This window comes from Scyliorhinus torazame, chromosome 5 (assembly GCF_047496885.1).
Source record: "Scyliorhinus torazame isolate Kashiwa2021f chromosome 5, sScyTor2.1, whole genome shotgun sequence".
In the NCBI taxonomy this organism is placed as follows: Eukaryota; Metazoa; Chordata; class Chondrichthyes; order Carcharhiniformes; family Scyliorhinidae; genus Scyliorhinus; species Scyliorhinus torazame.
In genome coordinates, this window is record NC_092711.1 from 246,056,665 (window position 1) to 246,083,521 (window position 26,857).

A 26,857-nucleotide genomic window follows, 5' to 3' on the forward strand; every position below is an offset into this window, starting at 1 on the left:
AGATTGTTACTCCCTATCTGCAACATACATGTTTCAATGGCCGTGCAGGAAGGCACACTTCATGGCCCCTGTGTGCCCGAAAGATGAAATTCTGTCCCTCAGCTGTGTCTGGAGGATAACATTTTGTTCCTTTAGGTTTGAGGTTTATCCCATTGTTGATTGTAAGTCACAATCTTACCATAGGTTTTGCACCCATACACCCATAGCTTTGTCGATGAAATCAGATAAGGCACTAACCCCAGCCGCATAAGCACTGGAATTTTCTCCCTAAACCTCTCCGTCTCTCACTCTCCCACCCCACCTTCAAGATATTAGTGAAAACCTACTTCTTCGACCAACATTGATTGCCTGTCCCTATATTTCTTCTCGGGGAACTGAGGAGGTGAGTAGACATTTCCATTTTCCGGCATGCAGCTTAAAGGCACTGGAGTTACTGTTCCAGTGTTCAGTGGAGGGGGGAGGACCCATTACTCAGGGGGCTTGGGATTGTTCAGAGGAGGTGAAGTATTCCAGGATGGGGGTCGCTTGTGGGGTGGAGGTGGCTTTTCGTCTATGAGGCCTTTGAACCATCTTTAAATATTGTAACAAGAGCAACTACAGCTGCAGACTGTCAGTTCTACCAAACACTTCCAGGACCGAACCCTGTTCTAGGTTATATGCTGACAGTCACTTTAACCTCCCTTTGACTGTGAGCAGCCTCTAACTTCACAGCTGAAGGCTATTGCTAAGAAGGAATTGGCCTTGTTAGTTGCGAAAGTATGTCATGACTGTCAAGTGATTCTGAAGATTGAGTTTGCTGCTTGCTGCTGCTTGTAGCTGCAAATGCCTGGAGGCTGCTGCTGCTGTTTCCTTTCTTTTCTGTAGCCTAAACGAAGGACAATTTTTTCTAAGATGCTTGGAACCTAGAATATCGGATTCAGGGGGACGTATGAGTCCAGAAGGCAACCAGGTTTGAAGCAAGATGGTGTGCGGTATCTGGTGTGACATTGATCCAGGTGAGCAACCTGATGAAGGTATTGAAGAAATACTTTTGCAAATTGCTGATACTTTTGTCGCTGGTGTGGTGAATGGTGCATGTAACTAGCATGTCACCGTGGGTCAAACCACGCTGGAAGCCAAAGATGTTCAACTTCACCTTGACCGCCAGTGGAATATGTGGATGCCAGGATTTGGTTCCGATGAGATTGAACCGTGTGGAAGACCTGCACAGCTGCGGCTCATGGATGGAGAATGGCACTAATGCGTGGAACAACCAACAAGTAACGCATTGATGAACAGATCATTTCTACGACAAAGGTCTAGACATTTCTATGGTAAAGCATTCCCAGGATAATCCTCCATTTCTGTTGAGGAACCTGAGAGGGGTGATATCATGTGTTGGGGTTTTGTTTGTGAAAATTAGCTGATATAGCTTTGTGTTGGTACCACTGTGGAATGGTGACGTTTCCTTGTTGATTAATAGTTAGTGTGATCTGTGGAAGGTTGCGTAATTGATTTTCAAATTTTTGTTAATGTTGACCGTTTTTGTCAATAAAATATTACTCAAGTGGGGCTGCAGGTTGCGTTTGTTACTTGGTGCTACGTGTGGCTGTAAATGCCTGGAGGCTGCTGGTCCTGTTTCCTTCTTTATCAGTAGCCAGGAGTAAGGGAATGGAGGATGGAAGATGACCTGCTGCCAGAGGTGGAGAAGGGGAACTCTTTCCTTCTTCTGGCATGTTCTGCATCAGTTCAATTTTCCCCTGCTGAGGAGTCTACTGCTGGGAGCTTCAGGAGGGAGAGTGAGAGTCGCATTGATCCAAATGAGCAACTTGATGAAGGTAATGTTTTTTGCAGATTGCTGGTGATTTTACTGTGAATGTGGTGAGTGCTGCATTTCGACTAGCATGTCGCTGCGAGTCAAACATATTGGACGCGAGGCTGTTTTATTGCACCTTGCAAGCCAGTGGAACATGTGGATTCTGAGCTTTGGTTGTGATGAACGCAGACTGATTAAGGCGGCCTGTACAATGACTATTCATGGACACTGACCCTCATGGGCAGAGTCTGATACTCGTAAAACGCAAAACGACCGAACAGCAAGGATCCTCGGTTCTGTTGAGGACCTGCGAGGAGGGATGATACAGTGTGTTGTATCATCATACAACATGAATCAACTGTTGTTGTTTTGTGTTTGTACTGATATTCTATAGCGAAAAGGTATTTGTGTGTGTATGGCACGGTGCCTTTTCCTATTAAGTAATGGTTAGTGTGATATATGACTGTTAAGTAGTTGGTTTTCATCTCTTTGTATAAAGGTATTGTTCATCGTTTAATAAGCAAAATACTCTCAAGTGGACTCTCGTGGGTACACGTGCCATGTCTCTGGCGATGGTTATTGCCCGGCCACACATCAGGCCGAGGAAGAACCCAGAGGGGGACACCAGCTAGGGCCCACGGTGTAGAGGCGTTGTTGGTCTTTCGAGGATATGATGCACAGCATGTGCCGCAGGAGACTCCATCTCAACAAAGAGACAGTAGGGCACTTGTGCCATGTCCTTGCAGACGTGGCACACTGTGGAGGAGGAGGACACCCACTCCTGGTGGCTGTGACGGTCACCGCAGCCCTGACCTTCTATGTCACCGGTTCTTCCAGGGCTTGAGCAGGGACTTGTGCGACATTTCCCAAGCTACAGCCCACAAGTGCATCCGTGAGGTCATGGATGCCCTGTATGCCCAAGCAGCAGACTGTGTCAAATCTGAGTTGAACCAAGCCCACCAAGATGCCCGGGTTGCAGGATTCTCTGCCATCACCAGGATGCCCCAGGTCCAGGGGGTACGCATGTCACCTTGCGCACAGCGGGGCATCAGGGAATGCCTTTCATTAACTGAAAGGTGTTCCACTCCCTGATTGTTCAACTCATGTGTGACAACCACCCCTGGATCATGCACGTGTGTGCGCGCTTCCCAGGGAGTGCTCATGGGACACTCGGAGATCCCGGGTGTGGTGATATACATCACTGTAGGTACACAAAGGGTTAATGTACATACACTACACCTAGCTAGACACTAGAGGAAGCAGTTACACTGTGCGTACAGACCGCAGGCGGACTGTTCCAGTGCACCCCGCATTCTACCCATCACGCATTTAAGAATGGCCAGGCCCACAAAGATGCAGCCGAGTGCCACTGCTAAATACATGGCCATATTTATCAACCAGTCCTTCCAACCTCCAAATCCCCAGTTACCCAAGACCAAGGTCCTGCATTCCGTCCAGATAATCCCGTATGCGATCCATAAATTTAGTGATGTTAGCGGTTAGGTCTTGAACTCCCATGATACACTTGCTCTGCACTATGGCGCATACCCCACCCTCACGGGCCAGAAGATAGACAAGAGCATACCGGTTCTGCATTGCAAGCAACCGCAGCTGAGACAATTCCTTGGTTATTGCCCCGAGGGCTCCCAAGGTTTTGTTTCCCAGGATGGTAAGGCCACAAATAAAATAATTCCTATCGCTGACCGCCAAGGAACCCCCCACACCTCCCAGTTTAGCCAGCTTCGAAACGCCCATTCGGGCCTCCCAGCAATGCGGAAAGTCCTAGTCCCAACAGTGATATGAGAGACATTCACCTAGCCACAAAGGAGCTGGAGGCCGGCGTTCAATGGAACGCCGGTGGTGTTGTGGCAGACGCATTGTGGCAGGCGCCTGAGTGATATGACACCTCCTGTCCGTACAGGTGGGGAACAGACATGTTATATTCATTTCCACCTCTACCAGCAAACAGCCGTACCCGTCACTGCCGAAACAATTCTCGTACGACCGGGAGTCTCTATTGGGAGTGAAGTGGCTAGGTATGTACGCCCTCAACCGTTGCAGCCTATCATACTGTGAGTGGGAATTATCCCGAGGAAGGGGAAGGCAAATAACCGGTGGTGCTGAACCCGGATCATAAGGAAGATGACTTGCTCGGGCGGTGGCTCGGAATGCTGACAATGAACCACCGTTTGGGGAGTGCCCCAAAGCGGTGAAACAGAAAATAACCTAGACACCGCTGCGGGGTTTGGGTAGCAGACAACCCGTTGGGGAAGGGAGGCAGGTTAGTAACCGACCTTTTTACAATGGTAGAGGTGGACCCAATTTACAGTGGTGGAGGTGGACCCAAACACTCCGCCCCTCCACTTTAACTGCAGTGGGGGTGGTAGGGAGAACTTGGAAGGGCCCCTCCCATCGCTGCTCCGACCCTTTCCGAGTCCAATTTTTGACCATGACATAACTACCGGGCTGCAATGAAAGTGAGCTAGGTAATGGGGGCGGTGGCGGGTGAGCCGCGCGGACCTGGCCATTGAGCTCTTTGAGGACCTTAGTGAGGGCTAGAACATAGCTGGTCATTTCTTCAGTCATATGGTGAAACTGAACCAGTCTGGGAACACGCAGGTTCCAGGGAGTTCTAAGGGGCCTGCCATAAAGGATCTCAGCAGGAGAGCCGGGCCGGTCCCGCAGGTGTAACCCGCAGCTGGGAGAGGGCAACGGGGAGCAACTTAAGCCATGTCAGTCCCGTGTCTGCTCTTAATTTAGCCAATTTAGTTTTGAGGGTCTGATTGTGTCTCTCAACCAACCCGGCCGCCTGCGGTCTGTACGCACAGTGCAACTGCTGCCGTACGCCCAACTGGGAGCAGAACTCTCCATTAATCTGTCCAATAAAATGAGGCCCATTATCAGAGCTTAACTGAGCTGGTATACCGTACCGGGGAATGATTTCCCGCATCAGAACTTTAACCACAGTAGCAGCTTTATTATCGGTAGTCGGATATGCCTCGACCCATCTGCTGAACACATCCACAATGACCAAAACATATTTATAACATTGACAACATTGACACCTTTCCAACTCAATGTAATCCATTTGGAGCGTCTCAAAGGGACCACTGGGCAATGGGGTTTGCCTCATACCACAAGGGATACCTTTGCCGGTGTTATTTTGCTGACAAATCAAACACCGATTACGGATATTCTGGGCCAACCCCTGCATTTTAGGGTGCCACCAAGTGTCCAGCAACAAATCACTAGTCCCCCGAGCCCCACAATGAATTGCAAAGTGTACACATTCGATGACCCATAAAGCCAGCACATCAGACATACAAGTCTGATGTGCTGGGGTGGTCCATAAAGAGTAAACAGAATCATATGTACAACCTAACCGTTTCCACATTTGTTTATCACTCTCAGGATCGTCCTCCTGTAACCTTATGACGTCTTGGATGGTTGGCATTGGCTTGTCAGAAGCAAACATATTTATAGTAGATCGTTTAGTCTGACTTAACATCTTAGGCACCATCACTTGCTGAATTTGAGCTGCTGTCCGCGCTGCACAATCTGCTTGTTCGTTACCAACGTCAACTGGGGTCGGAAATCTGCGCGGGCATAAAGAATCCTTATGACTAAATTAGCTAGACTAAACCCTGGTGGGATATTTCCGTGCCGGCCGAGATAAGGAATCCCCTATTCTTCCAGAGCTGTGGGTTGGCTGAAGTCGAGTGTTAATCGTTTCAGGGACCTCAAAATATTTTATGGCAGTGCCGTCTGGCGTGACTTGAAGTGCGTACTCTGTTGGATCTGAATGATCCACTGCCCTCCTTACCATAGGCCCCAGATCCTTGGCATGGTACTGGTCGTGGACCTGGCATGTAATATGAGGGCTCACAGAAGCTGACTGTGGCCATAAATGTGGTGGTATTGTAACAAAATCGGCTGTACCTTCTTTTCCCGTGACTGTAACCTTGACTGGCCATTCGGTCCCAATTAACGGCCGGTATTTGTCCTCCAACTCCCTGTTTTGTCCGGTTCTGTCATAGGCCAGGGTTACGTGATGCAGTGAATGTTCAATGTCCAACGTCCACCACTGGGGAGTGATAGAAATATAGCACTGTTGTCTCATCCTCCATGATTGAACCGTTACCCCTTCGTCTCCGCACTCTAGCTGTAGCTGGAAGATACACAGTAAATCTCGGGCCAACAAGTTACAGTCCAATCCAGTAGTCACCACAAACTGATGATCCGCAGACTTATTCTCATAAGTGACTGTCACAGGTTCAGAAATAGGATACTCACACACCTGTCCTTGGAACCCCGACAAATGCTGGATGTGGTCGGATAGTGGTAGTCGAAGTTCTGATTGTACCGAAGACATGGCTGCTCCAGTGTCGATTACAAATGGGTGATGTTGATCCCCTATCTGCAGAGAGATAATAGGTTCCCTGTCCGATTGGAGAGTCCTTATGACTAAATTAGCTAGTCAATCTTGTGTTGGGAAAGGGTTTGCCTGGGAGAGGTCGGTGTACCTCGTCTGTCCTCCCCTTGGTGGGTACCCCCTCCTTTGGGTCGGGTAGTCTCCTTCTGCTGCCTGTCTTTTAAAGGGGCATTCCTGTTGCCAGTGATCTGCACGGCCGCAATTAAAACATGCATTGCTCCCTCTATATCTGCCCCGTCCTCTTTTCCCAGTCGACCAATGGCCCCTCAGAGGGGGCGGCAGTTGTAAAGCTGTTGGTGCATACAGTGGGCCATAAAGAGGAGCTGAGGGTCCATTTGGGTGGGTTTGATATCCTCCCCTGTGTTGATCCCAAGGTCACAATAATGGGGTTCCAGCTGGTAAGCCACCGTATCTGCCGCTGGTTGGGGTCTCAGATCATCCTTTTTCATTACATACTCAGTCTTAATCTTTGTAACTGAGCCTCCTTCCTGGCCTACACCCTCCTTCCAATAAAATCTGATTGCCCTGGCCATCTGAGAAGGGTCGTTCTCTGTCCAATTCATGTTATTACATTTCACGGCAGTAGCCATGGAAGGTGGTCGGCAATGCATTAACATAGCACAATATTGAGGGGAATTCTGACCATTTTGGTATGGCAAGTCGCCTGACTGCCCACGGTAGATTTCATTAAAACGTTCCAGAAATTCCTTGGCTCTTCAGTCTTTTTAGGTTTGAGGTCTAAGATAGCAGAAATGTTTATGGGCTTTTGAAATGTGACATACAACACATTCAGGATTTGTGCCCATCTATCATCATCCAAAGCATGGGCTTGCTGAAGTGCGGCGTGGCTAGCATAATTCAAGTGATTGAGATTATTGCGGTACTCTGCTGGGGTTAAAACCTGCTGGACTAGGGCCCAGAGGTCCCTTGAATCAGCTTGATAAACTGAGATGGTAGTTGTCAGATAATCCAGGAAAACAGCAGGAGATTTCTTCCTGTCTGGGATTGAGCCAGAATAGCCATCATCTCACTGGGTCTCCATGGGAAATAAATGTCTATTGTGGGCTGGGCGGCTGCCGTTACAGCATCAGGGTTTGGTATTTTCCTAATCGGCAACTGTCTCAGAGTCTCACTAGGGGGCGCTCTAGCGGATTCCTCTGGTTCTTCAAAAACTTTGACATCCTTCTTCCACTAGGGGGAGCTCCAGCTCCTCAGAACCATTCCCATCCTCTTTCTTTGTTCTCATACTTTTCTGTCCTACCATATCGGTCTGAAGGGATCTAGGTGGTATGCGTGATTGTTTCTGGATAGGATCAGGCACCTCTCTCATTGTCCAAGATCGGGTCCTAGAGCTAACTGGGCTTGTTTAACAGAGCTCCCCTTCTCTAACAAATGGTGAAGATGCTGAAATAGGACCCAAGCTATCAACCGAAGGGGCTGGAAAGGCTGGCATGATTTGAATCTGGGGAGCAGTGATGGGATATAAATTATGATACCCTGGTCGTTCCGGAATTAGTGCAGGCAATGTTACTGGTGAAGTCGGGACTCTGGCCGACATTGTCCAATTCTCTGGGTCCTCATCTCCTTCTGTCAATGCAAGGCCAGCCATTGAACTACGTAGCTCATTTTTTTTACTTGAGTCCACCCTTTCTTTACTTGCGCGTTTTTTGAATGCACACTCCTTTTTCAAGATCTCCAGAGTTTCCTGGTTCCCCCTTTCACTAATTGGAATCCCCATTTTAAGGGCATTTTCTTGCCAACTTAATAACATGATCTTATCCCTCTCATGTTGACAATACTGTCTCCATAATCTAATTAACTCTTTAGCTTTCATACTTTGGCTCTCTTTTTAAAAAAGAGTAAAAAAGTATTTGCCTGTTTATAACCAATGGCAATTTTTGCAACTTGGTAAAATTATTTAAAAGCTTTTAACAGTGTTCTTTTAAAACTTAAAATGTTTGAAAATTCAAATTGAATTACTGCAAACTGCAAGCTTAGCTCTGATCTCAACTCAGAACTGAATTTACGATTTGCTTAACACAAACTTGTATAACTTTTACAACTTAATTAATTCTTTATCTTAACAATTTTTCTTTTAACAAGTTTTTCTTACATTCACAAAAATGTTGGCTGCTATCAATAAGGGAGCAGTTTGCTGCGGTGATGTATACCGGAGCAAAGTCAACTGTCATCTCCAGATTTACACTTTTTTAAATGTGTCAGTGAGTTTCTTTAAGTTTCTATTAATTCACAAATAAAATGAAATTAACATTATTTCAAGTGATTCAAACTTAAGATTCTGGCAATTTCAATCAATTGCTTGCTAAAATAATTAACTTTTATCAAAGAGGTGGAGAAATCCACTGGTTTCCTTTAATTAATTCAAAACGTAAGTTTGCTGGAGTTTCACTGACTCGAAAGAAAGGTATCCGATTACACCACAGGCTGCTGCTGTTATCTCAAGGCCCATGTGAGAAGCACTGTCTGTAGTCTTTAACTTTGGCTGCTGTTAACCCTTTTAGAGACTTCTGCTTTAACTAACATGCAGCATCCAGTTCTATGGATGTTCTTTTGTTTTGAAATTTATCCAAACATTTCCCCATAATCTCTAACTAGTCCTCAAGACTGTGTTTCTTACCACTACAGTCCAAGGATACAATTTTAGCTTAATCAACTATAGATTTAAAAACACTCATGGAACTGAACCCTCCTTTCTGTGGTCCCATCAGTTCATCAAAAACACTCACACATGGAATTAAACCATTATCCGATGTCACATCAATTCCAAAACACACACACATGGAATTAAACCATCAATTCGATGTCCCATCAATCCCAAAACTGCACACATATGGAAATAAACCATCAATTCGATGTCCCATCAATTCCAAAACTACACACATATGGAATTAAACCATCAATTCGATGTCCCATCAATTCCAAAATTAACCCAAAACCGAATTATCAATTTATGATATCCTATCAGTTAAATTTTCTAATCCCCAGACTGACCTTTGATTTCGTCGAGACGATCTTTCCGTACCAACCGCGAGTGACCAGACCAATCAGACCATGAGAAGAGGGGAAAACCAATGTGTGTCATTTTCCAGCTACACACATTGTGGGCACGTTTCCACTTTCCTTGTCCAAAATCAGTCTAATTCTGATTTCGCAGTTGGTCGGTAACCGTCTGGAGAAATCCCATGGTTTTCGGTACCAAATGACAAATGTTGAATTCTTTACCCGTCAGTCTAGCCTCAATAAAACTCGAAATGGATTTGTAGGCATAGTATTATTTATTTTTAACTAACTTGCAAGTCTGACTCGCTTCTCAGGGACACAGAATACAGAACCAGTCTCCTGGACCCCTTGGAATTGAATGAGGTCCGAGACAAAGGGATCTCTGCAAATACATTCAAATGGCATCAAGTTTCACATACAGATTCCCATAGGTCATCTTATACCCCTCCTGACCTGGCCATACATCCTAATTGGCTCACTTCTCATTCCTTAACCCTGGGCCTCTTGTTACCCAGCATCCTTTTCCCATCCTCCACCAGACACCCCTCCCCCCTTCCTTGCCATGCTTTCTGAAATCCTTTGTGCTTTGTCTTTTGTGAACTCACTAGAATTAAACGGGCCTACATCTACATTACTGTAACTAATATTTAAACTAACTATTTTATATCACATTCATCAGAAGGACCACCTCGAGATGATCGGTTGGCTCTTGGAGATCCTGGCTGATGCCCCAGTGCAGAGGGCAGAGGCAGAGACCTAATATAACAAGGCCCATGTTGTTACCCATGTTGTCATTGAGAGGTGCACTGGACTGCTCTAAATGTGGTTCCCATGCCTGGACCACTCTAGTAGTGCCCTGTAGCACACCCCCCAGCGGGTCTCCTGCTTTGTGGTGGTCTGCTCTGTCCTGCACAACGTGGCACAACAGCGGGGTGGCATGCTGGAGGAGGAGGAAGGACATGTGCCCTCATCTGAGGAGGAGGAGGAAGACCAAGAGTGGAAGGAGGGAAACCCGGGGAGGACCCGCAGGTGGAGCCAGAGCATGAAGGACAGACCACGGCGAGAGTCCAGCATGCGCGGAGGACCGGGAAGGCCCTCACCCTCAACAGATTCTCATAGAACGATGCTTTGTCTGTCAGCTCACCCTCCTATTTCTCCTTCCCCCATTCCCCTCCTTCCCCCGTTCCCCCCTTCCCCATTCCCCTCCTTACCCCATTCCCCTCCTTCCCCCATTTCCCTCCTTCCTCCTTCCCCCATTCCCCTCCTTCCCCCGTTCCCCCCTTCCCCCATTCCCCTCCTTCCCCCATTCCCCTCCTTCCCCCATTCCCCTCCATCCCCATTCACCTCCTTCCCCCATTCCCCTCCTTCCTCATTCCCCTCCTTCCCCCATTCCCCTCCTTCCCCCATTCCCCTCCTTCCCCCATTCCCCTCCTTCCTCATTCCCCTCCTTCCCCCATTCCCCTCCTTACCCCATTCCCCTCCTTACCCCCATTCCCCTCCTGACCCCCATTCCCCTGCTTCCGTCCCCATTCCCCTCCACCTCCCCTCCCTCCAGACTACTCTGTTCCATCCTCCCAGTGTCTGTGTAACATCACCCCAGGGTAATGGGCCTGTTGGCACTGCCAGTGGGGTCATTATACACGGGCATAATGGTGATGATAACGTGCTGTAAGTTTAGCTCTGGTGCTCCTCAGTTTATGCCAAAGTCTGACTCCTGTCTGACTCCTGACAGCACGCTCACACTCTGAACAAGATCTGCATCGGGGCGTTTGGGATGGAAGGGCAGCTGGAGTGAGTTGCCAAGGTCTTGCGTTATTTGGCTCTGCCAGTCCTGACGCCCCCCCCCATTGTCTATGCCAGTGTTCTGCAAACTTTTTTTCCGGGTACCATTTTTGCCAACCGGCCAACCTTCGGGACTCAACCCAGCCGACCTTTGCGACCCACGCCGGCCGACCTTTGCGACCCACGCCGGCCGACCTTCGCGACCCACGCCGGCAGACCTTCGCGACCCACGCCGGCCAAACTTCGGGACCCACGCGGCCGACCTGCGTGACCCACGCCGGCCGACCTTCGCGACCCACGCCGGCCGACCTTCGCGACCCACGCCGGCAAACCTTCGCGACCCACGCCGGCCAAACTTCGGGACCCACGCGGCCGACCTTCGCGACCCACGCCGGCCGACCTTCGCGACCCACGCCGGCCGACCTTCGCGACCCACGCCGGCCGACCTTCGCGACCCACGCCGGCCGACCTTCGCGACCCACGCCGGCAGACCTTCGCGACCCACGCCGGCCGACCTTCGCGACCCACGCCGGCAGACCTTCGCGACCCACGCCGGCCGACCTTCGCGACCCACGCCGGCCGACCTGCGCGACCCACGCCGGCCGACCTTCGCGACCCACGCCGGCCGACCTTCGCGACCCACGCCGGCCGACCTTCGCGACCCACGCCGGCCGACCTTCGCGACCCACGCCGGCAGACCTTCGCGACCCACGCCGGCCGACCTTCGCGACCCACGCCGGCAGACCTTCGCGACCCACGCCGGCCGACCTTCGTGACTCACGCCGGCCGACCTTCGTGACTCACGCCGGCAGACCTTCGCGACCCACGCCGGCAGACCTTCGCGACCCACGCCGGCCGACCTTCGCTACCCACGCCGGCCGACCTTTGCGACCCACGCCGGCCGACCTTTGCGACCCACGCCGGCCGACCTTCGTGACCCACGCCGGCCGACCTTCGCGACCCACGCCGGCAGACCTTCGCGACCCCCGCCGGCCGACCTTCGCGACCCACGCCGGCCGACCTTCGCGACCCACGCCGGCAGACCTTCGCGACCCACGCCGGCAGACCTTCGCGACCCACGCCGGCAGACCTTCGCGACCCACGCCGGCCGACCTGCGCGACCCACGCCGGCCGACCTGCGCGACCCACGCCGGCCGACCTTCGCGACCCACGCCGGCCGACCTGCGCGACCCACGCCGGCCGACCTTCGCGACCCACGCCGGCCGACCTGCGCGACCCACGCCGGCAGACCTTCGCGACCCACGCCGGCCGACCTTCGCGACCCACGCCGGCCGACCTTCGCGACCCACGCCGGCCGACCTTCGCGACCCACGCCGGCCGACCTTCGCGACCCACGCCGGCCGACCTGCGCGACCCACGCCGGCAGACCTTCGCGACCCACGCCGGCAGACCTTCGCGACCCACGCCGGCAGACCTTCGCGACCCACGCCGGCAGACCTTCGCGACCCACGCCGGCCGACCTTCGCGACCCACGCCGGCAGACCTTCGCGACCCACGCCGGCCGACCTTCGCGACCCACGCCGGCCGACCTGCGCGACCCACGCCGGCAGACCTTCGCGACCCACGCCGGCAGACCTTCGCGACCCACGCCGGCAGACCTTCGCGACCCACGCCGGCCGACCTTCGCGACCCACGCCGGCAGACCTTCGCGACCCACGCCGGCAGACCTTCGCGACCCACGCCGGCAGACCTTCGCGACCCACGCCGGCCGACCTTCGCGACCCACGCCGGCCGACCTTCGCGACCCACGCCGGCCGACCTTCGCGACCCACGCCGGCAGACCTTCGCGACCCACGCCGGCCGACCTTCGCGACCCACGCCGGCCGACCTTCGCGACCCACGCCGGCCGACCTTCGCGACCCACGCCGGCAGACCTTCGCGACCCACGCCGGCAGACCTTCGCGACCCACGCCGGCCGACCTTCGCGACCCACGCCGGCCGACCTGCGCGACCCACCATTTTCTCTTACCTTGTTTGCTGCTGACAAAAATGGAGGAAATGGTTTTGGGTCCCATTGGCCCTCGTACACGCTCCTCCAATGGAACCTGTTAGATGAAGGTGAAGCCTTCTGGTGTCGGAAAGTATGGAGTCTCCATCTGTCCAAAGTTCTGCATTCTTTTCCTGTAAAATGTTATCAAATAAAACCCCCCCCAAACTTGTAAAAAAAAAATGAGTAAAATAAATGAAAAAAATGAATAAAACCCCCCCCCGAACTTGTAAAAAAAATAAAATGAATAAAATAAATGAATAAATGAATAAAAACTACTACAGAACTTGTAAAACAAAAGGCTGCAACCATTTAAAAAAATAGCGGCTGCACTGCGAATGCGCACCGATCATCGTGCGCGCATGTGCAATGCGGCCAAATTTCATTTTTTAAACATGTTCGCGGCCGCTTGCAGCCGGCGTTATGAAAAGCCGGCTGCTGCGCGGGGATGTGCGTCATCGAGAGCGCAGCGGAAAACGGCTCCACGACCCTCCCGACACACCGCCCGCGACCAACCTGCGGGTCGCCCACCCCCCCCCCCGACTTTGAAGAACACTGGTCTATGCCATGGTATCGACACTCACAACGATGATCCTCAGTGACAAGGCCATGCTTTTGAGTGCTTCGGCAATGTCCACCTGCATCCGGAACATGTCCCTCATCGACTGGAAAATGATGTTGAGGCCCTCAGCTATGGTCATCATTGACTGAGCCATGCCTAAGACATCACCACTCAAGCAGCACGGTAGAATAGTGGTTAGCACAGTTGCTTCACAGCTCCAGGGTCCCAGGTTCAATTCCCGGTTTGGGTCACTGTCTGTGCGGAGACTGCACAATCTCCCTGTGTCTGCGTGGGTTTCTTCCGGGTGCTCCGGTTTCCTCCACAGTCCAGATGTACAGGTTAGGTGGATTGGCCATTGCTAAATTGCCCCTTAGTGTCCAAAAAGGTTGGGTGAGGTTACGGGGATAGGGTGGAGGTGTGGGCCTAAGGGTACTCTTTCCAAGGGTCGGTGCACCCTCGATGGGCCAAATGGCCTCCTTCTGCACTGTAAATTCTATGAAGACCCTGACCTCATGGTCCAGACATTCCACTGCGGTCGCCACCCTAGCAGTTTGTAGCATCGGTGCCACAAATTGTCGGCATCATCTCCTGCACCTGTACCTTTTGGTACTCTTCCAATCAGCTATGTACTCATCAGAATGTCACTGACATCCCCTCCTGAATCTCATGACTGTGTCCTGGCATCTCCACCAGCTCTGGGAAGACGTTGTCCAGCTGCTCAGTATCTGACCAGTACTCAGCTGAGTTCTGGGATCCAGCAGATCTCCTACTGTTGAATCACTTGGATATTCTTCTCTCCACCTGATGTGTATCAGCAACTGTGTAGTGCCCACCAGATTGTGCCCCAGAAGCCTGTCTATTAATGTCGCTCACCGAGGTGTGTGTCTCTGCGCTGGTGGAAGGTGGGGGTGATAGTTGTGATGCCTCACCAGTGGTCTCCTCAAACCTCTCTTCCAAGGTGGCCTCTTGAGTGGCCGGGGCGTGGGGTGGACAACTCCGGATGGCCTGGCCCCATCATATGGAGATCCTGCAAGAGAATGGACATGTGGTCAGTGAGAGGGAAGGAACACTTTGCCTGACTGATGCGCAATCAATTACACTCAAGACGAAGTGATTTCATAACTGAAGGCTTTAATCTACTAGAACTCTTTCCCCAGCAGCTTCAATACAGAAAGTGAAGGCTGCTGGGATGGCACCGTTCCTTATACTCTGCCTGTCAGGGCGGAGCTATGTACAACAGCTAATGGTAGACTCCTGGGTCTAACCAATGGTCATCAGCCTCTTAGGTACCGCAATACCTGGTACTACCACATACACCCCCTGTTAAAAAAGAGCCCGGCAGGGGTGGTGGTCAGCGTTAATAGTCGCCTTTAGCATGGTATGACCAGATATGGAGGTACCGTGATGTCGAGGATATTTACAAAGTGTTCACAGTGCAGCAATCAGTCGATCGGGTGGCCTGGTCAGCCTTCTGGAGTGTCTGGGTTTCGGCGGTGATTCTGATGGGGGTACCGGCGGTTGCGACTCCGGGAGCGTGGTTTCATCCTCCCTGGCAGCTTTGTCACCCCTAGGCGGCGTTGTGGGGTTAAAAGGTTGACACGGGTGGGGGGCGCCTGTAGGGGGCGTCGGTGGGTGGTCGGGCCTAGGCAGGAGCAGTGGGAGTACTGACCCTCCAGTGAGGTGCTGTGGGGGAGGTGGGGGTGGGGACAATGTTTCGGGTGCGCGTGAGGTTCCGGCGGGCGCCAGGTCCCGAAGGGAGACTGTGTCTTGCCGGCCATCAGGGAACGCTACGTAGGCGTACTGGGGGTTGGCGTGCAGCAGGTGGACCCTCTCGACCAACGGGTCCGACTTGTGCGCCCGCACGTGCTTCCGAAGCAGGATGGGTCCGGGTGTCGCTAGCCAGGTTGGGAGCGAGGTCCCGGAGGAGGTCTTCCTGGGGAAAACAAGGAGACGTTCATGAGGTGTCTGATTTGTGGTTGTACAGAGCAGCGACCAGATGGCGGGAGGGCCTCCGGGAGGACTTCTTGCCAGCGGGAGACTGGGAGGTTCCTGGACGGTAGGGCCAGTAGCATGGTCTTCCAGACCGTTCCGTTCTCCCTCTCTACCTGCCCGTTTCCCCGGGGGTTGTAACTGGTCGTCCTGCTCGAGGCGATGCCCTTGCTGAGCAGGAATTGACGCAGTTCGTCCCTATCACTGTGTATGTACGCGAGGAAACCGAACAGTGTAAAGACACCCTGGAGGGCCTTGATGACAGTGGTTGTGGTCATGTCGGGGCAGGGGATGGCGAATGGGAACCGGGAGTACTCGTCAATCACGTTCAGGAAATACGTTTTGCGGTCGGTGGAGGGGAGGGGGCCTTTGAAATCCATGCTGAGGCGTTCAAAGGGACGGGAAGCCTTTATCAGGAGCGCCCTCTCTGGCCGGTAGAAGTGCGGTTTGCACTCTGCGCAGATTTGGCAGTCCCTGGTGACTGACCTGACCTCCTCGATGGAGTAGGGCAGGTTGCGGGTCTTGACAAAATAGAAAAAGCGAGTGACCCCCGGATGGCAGAGGTCCTCGTGGAGGGATCGGAGGAGGTCCACTTGTGCAGTGGCACAAGTGCCGTGGGACAGGGCATCAGGAGGCTCGTTTAGCTTCCCCGGACGGTACAAGATCTCATAGTTGAAGGTGGAGAGTTCTATCCTCCACCACAAGATCTTGTCGTTTTTAATCTTGCCCCGCTGTGCATTATCGAACATGAAGGCAACCGACCGTTGGTCCGTGAGGAGAGTGAATCTCCTGCCGGCCAGGTAATGCCTCCAGTGTCGCACAGCTTCTACTATGGCCTGGGCCTCTTTTTTGACTGTGGAATGGCGAATTTTGGAAGCATGGAGGGTATGGGAGAAGAAAGTCACGGGTCTGCCCACTTGGTTGAGGGTGGCCGCCAGAGCTACGTCGGACGCATCGCTCTCTACCTGGAAGGGGAGGGACTCGTCGATGGCGCGCATCGTGGCTTTTGCAATGTCTGCTTTGATGCGGCTGAAGGCTTGGCGGGCCTCCGTCGACTGGGGGAAGGTTGTGGACAGGATTGGGGGTTAGGCTTTGTCTGCGTAATTGGATACCCACTGTGCATAACAGCTGAAAAACCCGAGTCAGCGCTTCAGGGCCTTGGGGCAGTGAGGGAGGGGGAACTCCATAAGGGGGCGCATGCGCTCAGGGTCGGGGCCTATAACTCCATTTCGCACTACGTAGCCTGGAATGGCTAGACAGTCAGTGCTAAACACGCATTTATCCTTATTGTAGGTCAGATTAAGGATTTTCGCGGTCTGGAGAAATTTGCGGAGGTTGGTGTCGTGGTCCTGCTGGTCATGGCCGCAGATGGTGACGTTATCCTGCTGGTCATGGCCGCAGATGGTGACGTTATCCAGATACGGGAACGTTGCGCGTAAGCCGTACCGGTCAACCATTCGGTCCATCTCTCGCTGGAAGACCGAGACCCCATTAGTGACATCAAAGGGAACTCATACCTGCTACGAAAGCAACCCTGATTAAAAGTTCCGTGTGCTCGCTCCCCGAAACTTGCGGGCAGCCACAGTTTCGGCCCAGCACCAGTAGCGCCCGGTAGAAATCTTCCAACGTTTCCTCGGGGCTTTGCCATCTAGTCGCAAGCAGGTGACGAGCGTAGACCTGGTTTACAGGGCGGATACAATGTCCTTCTAGCAGTTCGATCGTGGCTGCATAGTTCTCCGCCTCCTCGATAAGGGGGTAGAACCCAGGGCTAACCCGTGAGCATAGGAGATGCATTTTCTGTCCTTCAGTGGGGGTGCCTCCGGCCGTCTCGAGGTAGCCTTTAAAGCACGCCAGCCAGTGTTTAAAAATTGCAGCAGAGTTCTCCGCGTGGGGGCTGAGCTGAAGGCACTCCGGTTTGATTCGGAGATCCATCCTTCCAGCTTAAGTTGTAGTAGATTAAATTGATGCGCAATCAATTACACTCAAGATGAAGTGATTTCATAAGTGAAGGCTTTAATCTATTAGAACTCTTTCCCAAGCAGCTTCGATACAGAAAGTGAAGGCTGCTGGGGCGGCACCGTTTCTTATACTCCGCCTGTCAGGGCGGAGCTACGTACAACAGCCAATGGTAGACTCCTGGGTCTAACCAATGGTCATTAGCCTCTTAGGTACCGCAATACCTGGTACTACCACACTGACATGAACACTCACGTAAGTCCGATTGTCTGAGTGAAGGGACAGTGGATCATCACCGCTGCGGTGCAGACCAATCTCGCTGCCAATGACTGTACTCTCCTCGGTCAACCCCGTGATCTCCAGGGCCCATTCGTCATAGAGGGTGAGAACTCAGATCTCTGGTACTCCATCCCCCATCTTGGCCCTTTCCTGTTTATTATGGGCTATCTTCTCCCGTGGGGACAAAGAGAGGGCATTGTGAGACGCCCGTTTGATGCATCAGGGCGTCTATAGCAGGCGGCATGTGTGGGCCCATGAGGGAGTTGTGCTAGTGGGTGCTGAGGGACACAAAGATCGGATGTGAGGAGGATGTGAAGTGGCAGCCACTGATTTGTGGGCAGGGGGTCGGTGTTGGTAATTTCAGGGGTGGCAGGCAGAACTGATGCCAGGGGAGAGGTGGTAATTTACCCTTGCAGCTCAGTGGAGGTCATTGGTCTTCTTCAGACATTGGATGCTGGTCCTCCTGGTCATGCTGCCCACATTGACTGCCTCCCAGGCGGTATTGGTGGCCCTGCTGCTGGTCCTCCGAGGAACAGGATGCCCAGGTGACGAGAAGCCTGTCCAGGTCGGCTTCGTCAAAGAGAGGAGCAGGTCTGCGCGCTGCCATAATTGTGTGTTAACTGGGAGTGAGAGGCGGGGAAGTGTTTAAAAGCAGCTCCCCCTTGTTAGCGGTGAGACGCTGTGGTGCGAGTCAGGCGAATCAGACAGTGAGACAGCCAGGAACAGCGTGAAGCGCATGGTGGCTCATTTCAGGTACTAAGTGCCATTAAATATGGACCGCAAGCTCGCCACCATGGCCATCGAGAAACACCCCAGCAATCGTGCCCAAAATGACACTTAGAAATGTTTCCGTTAAATCGCGCTCATAATGGTTGTTGTTATAATGAAGTGGGTAAGCGTAGGCTCAATTATCAAAAACATTGGCCTCGTCCAGTTGGTTTGAATGGCATCTGTACTTTAAATTGGAAGAAAGGATTGTAGTTTTAATGCCGCTAGTCAATAATCTTGCCTCTCATTACATACAATTTAAAGCAGAGGTGGCATTCAAGCCAACTGGCACCTGCCTGTTTTTATGATAATTTCAACATTTTGTGCCTGTGAGGTGGATAAAATTAGCATCATGTCCGAGAATGTGGAGAGAAGACAGCAGTAAGCCAAGACTGTGCAGGCTTGCCGCATAGCTATAGGATCTCTTGGTTCGGATCAGGGCATAATATCTAAATTAGCAACGTATGTCTAATGGAAATAATAATAATAGCTCCACAGGTAATTATATTCTCTGCTGCAGTTGTAAACATGGAGAAAGGTTGCCCTGTGTGTAGTAGGTCACTGGGTCAACATATACTTCCTGCAGGATTATGTGGAGCCTGTACAATATGTCATGAACTGGGAAACCCTTGAGAGTGCATTGAGTTGTGCAACCTGTGGGAATAACTGTTGTGAGCTGGGGATTCCATAGAGGAACTATGGAATCCCCAGCTGGGAACTCCATAGGGAAACTAAGTAGTGTGCTGGGAACTGTGTAGAATACTGGGAAGTCCATAGGTGGCATTATGCAGTGTGTTGGGAGCTCCACTGTGGGTATCTGCGCAGAGTACTGGGAACTCCACAGCACATTGAACTCCAGAGGGAACTGGCTATGGAAGGTTGTGTGATGCGGTAGTTTGTGTTGTCATGAACTAGTGGAATTTCATTACAAGAGCAATCTTCTTTAAGGAAAATATTCAGTGTGTATGCTGTGAAAATGTTTTAGTAAAGTGTGCACAATCTCAGAGAGTAGAGATTCTTTTATATAAACAAATAAATCCAAATTGGTTAATGAAAATAGTATATTTAATTTTTACAAAAAGACCTTTTTCACTAAAGTGCTGGTAGAACACACAATTTATACTTAGTAATTTAAAGTTTATGTTTACATTTTACATTTAGTCACAGTGTAATAATCCAAATGTCCCACAGCTGACAGGGCCCATTTAAGGGACAATTATTTATAAAACATTTAAAACAATTTTCACATCTAATATTCAGCTATTCTTTATTGCACAACAAGATATCGGGTCTAATTTATCCTTTATTCAGCACAATATTTTGTGGCTTTATACAAATTATGCAGTCTTTATGCATTGAGAAATGCATTCTCTATAAGAACAAGAGTCAGATGAGCATTCTGCTCAGATGTAACTGGCAAGACCAACGGTGTTGTTTTATTTTTGAATGTCTTGTACAGGAGATTGATTCTTCATAAAACAACAAATTTGTTTCTTCATAAAGTGTCCTCTATACTTTTGTTCTTCTATAAAACTCTTGTGCACGATGGGGAGTGAAAAATGTGGAATACAGACTTGCCTATTCCAGAGGATCAACATTTCCTGGTATCCACACAAGTTGGTGATGGAAAATTACCAGGCCCACGCAGGTCTTAATACTATGGTTTTGAGCTTGTGTTGGAAGAAAATGTGTCTTGCTGCATTTCAAAATGCTCCTACCTGTAATGTTCTGGTGCAGTGTTCAAATTGTTGCTATACTGTTCAATTAGATTTTGCATCCTCTTTGCAAAATCTTACAAAGTCCATGTTGGAAAACTTACATACTGGAAGCAGTTGGAAATAGCTCCATGATGGTATCAGAACTTCTTGCTGTGATTCTATGTTTTCTGGATTCCATGTGAGTTCCAATAATGCAGTAAGATACATGAAGCTCAATAAAACTGCAGCTCCACTCACTTGTTGGCAAGCTTCCTTGTCACGACCAAATAGCATGGGCATTTATCTTGAGTACTTGACATGCCATTCTATATATATGGGTGGCTATCGCTGCTGTCTTTTGGAAGGCTGCTTCTATTCATAGGAATGTAATGATGCAAAACCTTGCCTAAAATACCGCAACTCCAAGCATCATCTTAGGCCAAGATGGTCACTGCCATAGTGCTCCCCGGATGGCCACGAATTCTGCTTCTATTCCATGACCTCAATATTCGCAGCTCTGAACTTCAGATGTCTGTGATGGATTTAAAACTGCTCCTGGCCCCATTGGTTTTGGGGAACGTTTTGTTGAACTTGCCTTTAATGGTGTAAATAATAGTCCTGCGAAAAGAATTGGATAGAAAGAAATAGATGACCGGGTCCAGACAGCTGTTTAGAGCAGAGAGGCACAGAACCAGTTCATTGGCAATGTGCAGAAACTGCTTCCATTGGCAGCTGGAAATTATCTCCATCTGAGAGAGGACATATGGGACTCGAACAATGTGATAAGGCATGAAGCACACAACGTAGATGGCGAGGACAATGAAAGTCTTTACGATGGCTCTGGTGCTCACTCTCCTGATCTGCAGCTTTTTCTTCCCTTTCGACATGTTGTAGAGTTTGACTGCAATCTTGGCATAGGACACCAGGAAGAGAAAGGAGAGAATAAAAATAAACATGACAGCTGCTAGGTTCATCGCACCTGCTAACATGCTCTGATGTTTGTAGTGGAAGCATTTTGTCTCATCTGACTTTAAGCCGCTCACCACAAAAAAGGGTAACATGAATAATACAGTGACAAACCACACAGCCTTGGATATGCCTGAACTCCATTTCACACTGTGGATCCTGAACCTGCGGAGAGGTTTTGTGATCTTTAGGTAGCGGTCCAGGCTGATCAATCCAAGGAATACAATGCTGGCATACATGTTGATGTAGAAAAATGTCCCAATGATCTTACAAAAGTAGCACTTAACCATCCACTTGTATTGTCCGATATGGTAGGCAATCCTGAATGGAAGACAGAGTAATAACAGGAGGTCGGCCATAGCTAGGTGCTTCATGTAAATAGAAATAGATGTTGGCTTCCGCTGATTGAAGAAAAACACCCATAAGGCCAATAAGTTACCCAGGAGCCCAATCACACAAATAATAATATAGAAAATAGGCAAACCCATCGAGAGGAAACCATCTGAAATGGTGCAGTTAATGGCTCTGGATATTGCAATGGAGTCCTTTACTGGCTGCGAAACGTTGACATAGGGAGATGGCGAAGATGACAAATCAGCCATAGTTACAAATAAAATCCTGGAAAGAAAGGAAAAACATGAGTTCTAATTTGAAAATGAAATCACTCTATTACAGTCACATTTTTTTAAGGCAGGCCTATTTCCATCTCTCTCGGTGGTGCAAATGTGCTATCCCAGGTATTAATCTCTAACGTTCCTAAGACAAGGTCTATCTGTCTCCCTGCTGTCTAACATTTGCAGCAATGGCAGACCTCTGTTTTCCAGATATTAAACTCTCCTTTAAATGGAACCCAACATCATCTGGCCCTCACGTGTGAAGGCTTTTTCAGATTACAATTGATCCAAATTTCAGCCGCCAACGAATCAGACAATTCAGTTGAATTGAAATATATCTAACATCAGTTAGGATGTCGCATCTATGGTTTTTGGAGGGGGTTAAACTGGTAACAAGCCCCTCAACCACCCCCCCCCCCCCAATCAATTAAAAACCTTAAAAATAAAGTATTCTCTTAAAATAACAATGGGATCAGCTACTTTCATACAGAAAAGTTTTGATTGGTGTTTTGTCTGTTCAACTGCCTGGCACAGATCCCCAGCTCAGATGAACAACTGATTCTGGTGGCAAACGTTTGACAGCCTGCGAGCCCCTCAAAGTTGCCATTCGTCCTTTAAATTATGCCCTAGGTCAGGCACTTCCATCATTACCACACTATTACACAGCTGGGGAATATCTGTTAGGCGGAGGAAAGCACAAGGGGTTTGCTCCAAACAAAAAATGGGTCAAATAAATACTAAAATTAGGAAAAAATAAACAACGAAATTCAGAAAATGTACATAGAACGCTAATGTGTAATTGCAACTGAGTTCAACTACGATGAAGTATTTTAAGAACAATTGCACTACTTCTATTAATGGCACTTTGTCAAAAACAGGAACCAAACATGCTTTCGAAAGGGAGATTCTGTCTGACCAACGTACTTCAACATCTGAAAGTAGTGGAAAAGCACTGTGGAAATCCTCATCACATGGTACACTCAAATACGAAGTTCCGCATGAAAGGTAAATAGTAAAGCTGTTGAAATTCAGGGTAAATTTCGGGATGGATAAGAAATGGACTCAGATGGAATGCAATGCGCAATTAGCAGAAAGGAGTTATGCTGAGATGCGGGTATGTTTTGGGTGGGGTGTCTCAGGACTCATTGGGACTCCTACTGTCTCCCATTCATATTCATGACTTTGGTTCAGAAAATCAGTGGAAGCTTGAGGATTATATCGAACTGGGAGGAGGTGGAATTGAAGGATGCAGCTCAGAAGTTACAGAATGAGTTGGGCTGGACAGTTTAGTACAGGTAAAACTGCATGTAGAAGGAAAAATGATAGTATATAAACTGTTTGAATGATGTTGAGAAAGCCAAGGTTGAAATAGATCTCGGCCTCTTAGTAGATTTGGCACTACCGTGTCCATCCAGCAATCGACAATGTACATAATATATGAATTATATGAACTACATGTATATATAGTCAATGCAATAGAATACAAGGCAGTATGATTGTACAATGCTCTGGTCAGATTGCACGTTGACTATCGTGTCCAGTTCTGGCCAGTTCTGGAAGAACAAGATGAAGACTCAAGAGCTGAAGTCAATGCACAGAGGAGTCATGGGGCTGATCCCCAATGTCAGGAGACTGAGTGATGTGGCAGAAAAGACAAAGATGTGAATTTCTCATTCACTAGAGGGTGCAGTCAGCAGGCCTGGAAAGGGGCATAAAACGCACTATCAGCCATGCTCGGCCCCAGAATGCGATTTCACCCGGGTTAGCCAATTTATGGGCAGCCAGCATGAAACACGCGCTGGGAAAGGATCAGTGCTTCCAGCGAAGGCGGGAAGAGGGCAGGCGCTGAAAAAAAGGAGGGTGCGAATTGGCGCCTCCAATGTGTTCCCCCAGGGGGACAGCTGCTGTAGCGCTGTCTCAGTGAGCTGCAGAAGTGTAAAAAATTAATAGTGATGGAAAAACTATGTAAAGAGTGACTAGGCAGTACACTCAAACACAAAACTCATCCCCCAGACAGCTTTTAAAATTTATTTCCAGCCCGGTCAGTTCATCTCGCCCTGGATTGAGGTTGAAGCTAAAATGTAAAGGCTGCCTAGCCAATCGGCCAGCCCACCAACTGTAAAAGCAGACGGGCCATGTAATATTGCATTCAATTGGCTCCTTAATGGGCTACGTTGTCTGCTTGATTGTTGGTGGGCGGGCACACATCCAACTCTCATGTACGCCCGCCTACCTAAATATTGCTCAAGTGTGCGATGACGTCGGACACACACCCAATGTCTTTTTGCACGATTTCACTCACTCCGAGCCAGGTACGTGCCCACCTGAGCAATATATAACTCTGACCAAAGACTTTGAAATTAGAGTGCGCACAGATATGGCTGTATCGATTCCCACACAGAATGGATACGTCTGACTTGCATGTTATATTGAATCTTGAGCCTCACTATCATCAAACACCTGAGGAACCTTTGCTGACACTTCCTCTATTTCTTGGCACATTATTCAGTGACATCTCTACATGCACAATGAAAACCACTGTAAGATTACTCCACAAATAAATTGCCCCACAGTGTATGGAACCCGCAGAGAGACACAAATCATTCCTCATAAACTGTACTGCTTGCTTCTGTTTACTAATGACAGCAAGATTTAAACATGCTTCTAAGCAGATCTAAAATTTCAGAGTCATTTCAAATGAGAGCCATGATAAGCAACAGAGTACGATTTTCATTCAATTTTACCTTCACATTATTGAACACCGAAAAACTGCACAACTGACTTCAAAAACATTTTAGTCAGAACTTCGCAGACCATGAAATATTCAGCCAGATGGAGCAATTAAGCACAGTGTAGATGCACTTCATTAAGATTGGCAATAAGTTGCTCACATTTAATAAATTAACATTTAACCATTGATATGACAGAGAGAAGTACGATAAATCAGAAACCCTTCCCAACAGCATGTACACCCACGCTGCCAGTATCCACCACATTGATTAGACTTTTGCTGTGACCATCACCTATTACACAATATTGTGGCCTGTACCAAACACAGTGAAGGACCTCTTATTGCTGATACATGTGGCAATTTTGCACTGTCTGTACCCACACATTTGTTGCCTCCATCCATCACCCCAGCTGAATTTTTACTGCCTGTACCTGTACATCAATTGTGTCCTCTCACTTGCTGTACCATCACCCGCTTTGCAAAAGGTACATTTCCACTAACTTCAAAACGTTTCATTTGAGAATGCAACAAATAACTCATCACACATACAACCAGATATGATATGAGATTGTCAAATTTTTCACATTCACGAAAATTCCCAGGGGTTGAACTATAAAAAGTAATCAGGAAATACGAACGAAGGGCTATGTGCTTCAGCTACTGTAACAACCCAATAATAATGTAGTGAAGCAAATGTTTTGTGTTCTGACCTGTAACTGAAGATATGAGTTATATTGTATTGTAGCCTCTTACCTGTTCTGTACTGTTTCTTGCTTCTGTTTCAATGAAAGTGTGACGAGCTGACTGCAGTTTGTTTTATTCCTCAGTCAGTGGAAGTTCCATTGACAGGAATACGTAGGCTGTGCTCCCCATACCAATGCATGCGCTTGTGCTTCCTGACGTAGTCTGTGCTGCATGTCTTTTTTTCTGTCTCGGTGGTTTTAAACATACGCCTACTTCCGTGACTCATTATTCATAATGAAAATTGGAAGAGAAACTTATCAGACTAAACAAGAGCAGGCAGTCACTTGGGACTAGACAAAAGTCTTTTGATACAAGCAATTTAAAATCCTTAGAAGCCACAAAAATCTTCAACAGAACAGTAATTTATTGTGCTTTAAGTGTGGAAAATTGAGAGGCAGTGAACACTGGTCACCATCATGTGACTTCTTTCTCCTTCCAAAAACACTTTTACTCAGTAACACTTGGGCGGTCTTATGATAATGGGGAGGTTAAAACCCACATCTGTGACGCTTTGTGTGATGCTATGCATCATTATTAAAAATGTTCCTAAAGGCATCCTGTACGCACAGACTTTCTTTGTGACACCTGATTATCATTTAAAATGCAAGGTTAAAAAGTACCTGAGAGTACAGCCCCCTTAGTAGCAGACAGTTGTCAGGATGTGGGGCAGAAAATAAATAAGGAGATAGAAAAGGCATGTAAGAAAGGCAATGGAGGACTTCAAGATGGGTGGCACGGTAGTACAGTGGTTAGTAGTGTTGCTTCACAGCGCCAGGGACCCGGGTTCGACTTCCGGCTGGGTCACTGTCTGTGCGGAGTCTACACGTTCTCCCGTGTCTGCGTGGGTTTCCTCCAGGTGTTCCGGTTTCCTCCCGAAGGACGTGCTTGTTAGATGAATTGGACATTCTGAATTCTCCCTCGGTGTACCCGAACAGGCACTGGAGTGTGGCGACGAGAAGGTTTTTACAGTAACTTCATTGCAGTGTTAATGTAAGCCTACTTGTGACATTAATAAAGATGATTATTATTATGCAGGTGGACGTGGAAAAATCAGGTTAGTGGCGGATCCCAAGAAAAGGAAGTTGTGGAATGTCAACGAGATGGTTTTTTGGAGCAACTTATTGTAGAGCCCCTATGGAACAGGCAATTCTGCATTTGGCGATGTGTAATGAGGCAGACTTGATTAGGGAACTTAAGGTGAAGGAGCCCTTAGGGAGCAGTGACCACGATATGATAGAATTTACCGTGCAGTTTGAGAGGGAGAAGATGCAATCAGATATAACGGTATACAATTGAATAAAGGTAACTGCAAAGACATGAGGGAGGATCTGGACAAAGTACCAGTAGATTTGCCAACTATGTTTTCCCTTCCATAAATCTATGCTGACTCTGTCACATCCTGCCACTGTATTCCTCTGCTATTAAAGTGCTCTGCTATTAAATCTTTTATAATGGACTCTAGTAACTTCCCCATTATGGACTTCAGGCTAACTGGTCTATAATTCCTTGTTTT

The 26,857-nt window shown here is 49.0% G+C and overlaps 1 protein-coding gene across 1 annotated transcript; it reads right to left on the minus strand.

Moving 5' to 3' along the window:
- Positions 1 to 19,685: 19,685 nt before the first annotated feature.
- On the minus strand, positions 19,686 to 25,463 carry gpr34l (G protein-coupled receptor 34 like). The gene is made up of 2 exons (XM_072507698.1): positions 25,354 to 25,463; positions 19,686 to 21,873 (listed from the first exon to the last, which is right to left on the minus strand). The coding sequence occupies exon 2, from the start codon at positions 21,855 to 21,857 to the stop codon at positions 20,814 to 20,816; it is 1,044 nt and encodes a 347-aa protein (XP_072363799.1). The 5' UTR covers positions 21,858 to 21,873; positions 25,354 to 25,463; the 3' UTR covers positions 19,686 to 20,813.
- Between the last annotated feature and the right edge of the window lie 1,394 nt (positions 25,464 to 26,857).